At 56.6% G+C, this 4,052-nt stretch overlaps 2 protein-coding genes across 2 annotated transcripts; both read right to left on the bottom strand.

The window, feature by feature from the left end:
- Nucleotides 1–1,927: 1,927 nt before the first annotated feature.
- Nucleotides 1,928–2,519, bottom strand: LAESUDRAFT_118561 (uncharacterized protein). The gene has a single exon (XM_040901237.1). The coding sequence runs from the start codon at nt 2,406–2,408 to the stop codon at nt 1,959–1,961; it is 450 nt and encodes a 149-aa protein (XP_040764926.1). The 5' UTR covers nt 2,409–2,519; the 3' UTR covers nt 1,928–1,958.
- Nucleotides 2,365–4,052, bottom strand: LAESUDRAFT_118497 (uncharacterized protein; the record flags this gene model as incomplete). The annotated part of the gene is made up of 6 exons (XM_040901236.1): nt 2,365–3,165; nt 3,229–3,526; nt 3,580–3,633; nt 3,690–3,756; nt 3,809–3,865; nt 3,925–4,052. 6 exons carry the CDS (start codon nt 4,047–4,049, stop codon nt 2,540–2,542), a joined length of 1,227 nt encoding a protein of 408 aa, XP_040764927.1. The 3' UTR covers nt 2,365–2,539.

A 4,052-nucleotide genomic window follows, 5' to 3' on the forward strand; every position in this document is an offset into this window, starting at 1 on the left:
ATGTTGAGCAAGTATCCTTCATTTGCGCCCTCGGCCCGAACACAGCACGAAGATTGAGTGGTGGATGGTAGCCTCAATCGGCATGTACTCTCACCGTTGCCTGGCAGGAAGGGTTTGACATAACTCTATATCCCAGAAAAACATGCGAGTCAAGAGTGTTTGCGCATCGTCTTGCATCCCAACATGCGCGATGTCTGGTCCGCTTTTTCCCGGTGAGACATCCAAGCAAAGTGTCAAGTGGTCTGTGCGCCCCACTGCTCATGGAAGGATGCCATCTATTTCCGGAAGTGAAGCACATCACGCGGGAGCGTCTCCCGCTTCACTCCCACCTCAACAGGTATCATCCCGTCCGAGCGATACATTGCACGTCTGCAACTCTGCGACACGTCCTTGACTGGCACCAACAGCTACCTGGCCAGCTGCACAATAAGCTCTCCTTCCTTGCCGTCACCGCAGTCCGCAGTCGCTATCTTCCGGACCTCCACGCTTCTGTGCGTGCCCCACAGGAACGTTGCCGCTCCACACGGAGGCTAACTACCTCTGAGCATATGTTTACCTTGCCTGGCGCGAAGCCTTCGGAAGCGGCCGCGCCGTGATCGAGTTGCATGCCTGTGAGTCCACTATCAGGTGAGTGCATCCATTGCTCTATATGACCGTGACAGATAGCAAAACGTGCATTTGTGCGAGCTCTGAGCTGTGATGGACAGCTGCATGGATGTCCACTACTTCTGCTGCGGAACGTATTGGCGCGCTACACAGCGCGCTTACTCCCGCCGGTTTTGTTCCTGTACAATGGTCTAGTGTGCGTCACTGACGCTGAACGCCCTTCTTTCCCCATGCATCGTGCTGCGGTGTATGTCACCTTATTACCGCCACTGGTGTCAATCTGGTCCGCGAAAATGAAGTCTCAATAGGCGTTAAAGCTAAGAACCCAATGTGCAGGTGCCATCAGACACCGCCCACGATGGTATTGAGGTCTCATATTCCTCTGAATATGATGACTGATTGTTGTATTTGGAAGCTTGTTCCCATCGCTGGCCAATTTCCAAAACCTCACCAGGGCCAATCCTAAGCTTTGGGACATCCTGTTGGCAGATCAACATCCTTCCCGAAAGCTTGCATTTCTGCTGGAAGGATGAGGGATTGGATCATTTATGGCGGAGTTACAATCCTTGGGCAAAAGTGGCGGTGACATCGGTGGCACGCACCGTACCAGAGCCTTACCTCACGCACGCACGCACCGATCCTTCCAATTGCCAACCTTCTTGGCGCCGTCCTCTTCTGCTTCTGCGCCTGCATCGCAGCCCGAACGACGGCTTCCATCATACCTCGGATCATCAAAGGATCTAAGAAGCATATCGCCCCATGCCCGATATCATATATCACCGCGCGCGCGCACGGTGCGCTCGACCATTTCGAGGAAGAAAGACGCCTTGTCCGGTTCTTTGGTGGACTGATGAGAGAATCGTTCTTGGGTGGATTCTCGGAGCTTTGATGGGTGGGCGATGATTATACGTTGAATGACCCCGATACAGTTGCTTGCATCGGGCGTGAATGATACTTTGATAGCTGGTCGGCCTAGGGCGGGAGTTCGCAGCGTTGAGGCGTAGAATGTTCTTTATTGGGCGATACTAATTTCAAGCTTCAAAGCTTCATGCATGCTAGTCATCAACGAACCGGTCCACTAATGCTTCTACTACATTCTGAACGTTATAGGGTTTCTGGAGCACCAAGATCATGACAGAGCTATTCGCACTCCAACAGGAAATCTACGCAGGAAAATCACCTCGCAGGTCTACGATCGCGCCAGTCATCCAGCTGCCAGAGCCGTGGCGCCAATTCACACCGACGCACCGACGCATCGAGCTCAGCCCATCGGGCGAAATTCCCAACTGATCAGATCGCCGCCGATCCACATCCACATCCGCATGCATGAGCCCAAGGTATACTTCGTTCTTTCATTCACGGATGCAATGTGTAGAATGGTAATACACGTCTATGAACGGGATGGAACCGGAATGGAACCGAAACGCATGAGAGGCAAGTGGCAAGTGAAAAGTGAAAAACGACCGCCGGTCAGAACGCGCGAGACCAGCTATGAAAGCCCAAAGCGCAACGGAGCTCGAACGTGAACGTGAATGCGGCATGAAGTCAGAACGGTGGTGGGTCGGTGGGTTGGGTGGGGGGTGGGGGGGGGTGGGTAACTGCAGGACGGCAAAGTACAAATGCGGCAAGGTGACCGAACAAAAGTGAAGGAAAGCGGTACGTGACAAACAGCAAACGAGCGACCGACACCGACAGCAACCTGATAATATGCACAAAGAAGCATGAGCAAACAACGTAATCATGACGGTTTTTGTGACCTTTCGTGAATCAGACGAGCGACAGAACGACACCAAGCACCGCATGCGTGGGTCCAAGAAGCGCAGCACGAGCACGACCAACGAGAGCTCGACGAGGCAGAGCACAGAAACACGACAAAGATCCAAAGGACCACTCTAGCAAACTGGATTTTGGAGCCGGCGCCGCCGCCCCGCGCTCAATTCGAGGACTGTTTCGGCATGGGGGGTATCGACAGCACAGGCAACGTATTGCCCCTCGACAGCGCACCAATATTCGGAATCGGCAACTCATCCCTCCTCCCACCCCGCGGACCCAGCCCACTCCCGCTCCTCGGCCGCGTCTGCGCCCACCCCGAGCTCAACCCATACCCCAACGGCGCCGAGTCGCTCCTCGCCCTCGACCCCTTTCTCGACGCGCCCGCGTCCGGCTCGCCCACGCCCGTCCGCTGCCGCTTCGCCGCGAGCCGCGCCGCGTCCTCGCTGAACTCCATCGCGCCCGGCGACGGCGGGAGCGGCGTCGACAGCGCGGGCTCGTACCGCGCGTGCGACACGTGCCCGACCATGCTCGCCGCGCTCTCGTACGGGATGTGCTGGAAGCTGTGCTGCCGCGAGAGGTGCGGCGTGTGCGCGTGCGCGTGCTGTGGAAAGTCGGGTGCGGTCGGGCTCGAGCCTGGGCTGATGGAGTGCAGCGAGTGCAGCGACGCGCTGCCCATCGAGAGCGGCGCCGGCTGGAAGTGCGCCTGCGGGCCGTTTGTCGGCGACGTGATGTAGATGTTCGGGCTCTCGCAGGGCTCTAGGATGTCGTTCGGGAACGGCACGGGTACTGGGTCCGGAGGAGGAGCCAGATTAGTTGAGCAGGACGCGCACAGCGAGCGACGGAGCCTACCTGATCCCGGCCACGTCCTCGAGATAACGTCGTACATGGCCTTCGTGACCTGGGCCAGTCGTTCGACTTTGTTCTTCTCCGTGTGATAAGCCATCGCCAGCCGGCGGTTGTCCTCCCGCATTTGGTTCAGCTGCGCTGCGACCTCACCCGGGAGCTCGACACGGTGCTTGATCGACGGATCGGGCTCGAGTGCCTTGCGCTTGATCTCCTCCAGGAGGTCAGGCCGTCCACGGAGGAACTTGTGGTGAGAAAACTCCCATGTCTGCACGTCCGCGGATGTGCGCTGCGCGCGCGGAGTCTATGCAACAAAGTCAATATCTATATCGCGCCCTCAGCGACGACATAACCCACGCGATTGATCTTGTGGAAGCCATACATGTTCAGCTGTCTTACGAAGCTGGAGAACTGTACACGGCGGGCACGTCAGCGGACAGATCTACACACAGAAAGGATGCTCTGACGTTGTTGTGCTTGAAATGCGAACCCAGAATGGAACGGCTGAATTCGCCCACGTTCGACACCACGAAACTGAGAGGATATGACTGAAAGCACAAGGAGAAGAACAGCAGTGGATGATCACCTCGTGCCAAGCTCCGTCCACTGGATGAACTGCGCAGACTTTGGATCGTTGATCATCCTGTGCGATTCAAGACACTCGTATACGCGAGACGATAACAAGCGGACAAGATAACCCACTGGTAGAGCTTTGTGACAAAGTTGTTGGTCCCTAGAGGCTTTACGAGCATGCCCATTGCGGGAGGCAGGCCTTGCTGTTGCATGTTCCCGCTTGAGGGCGTGCCCTGACCTTCCATAGGCTTCATGTG

Source organism: Laetiporus sulphureus (genome assembly GCF_001632365.1).
Source record: "Laetiporus sulphureus 93-53 unplaced genomic scaffold LAESUscaffold_16, whole genome shotgun sequence".
Classification (NCBI taxonomy): Eukaryota; Fungi; Basidiomycota; class Agaricomycetes; order Polyporales; family Laetiporaceae; genus Laetiporus; species Laetiporus sulphureus.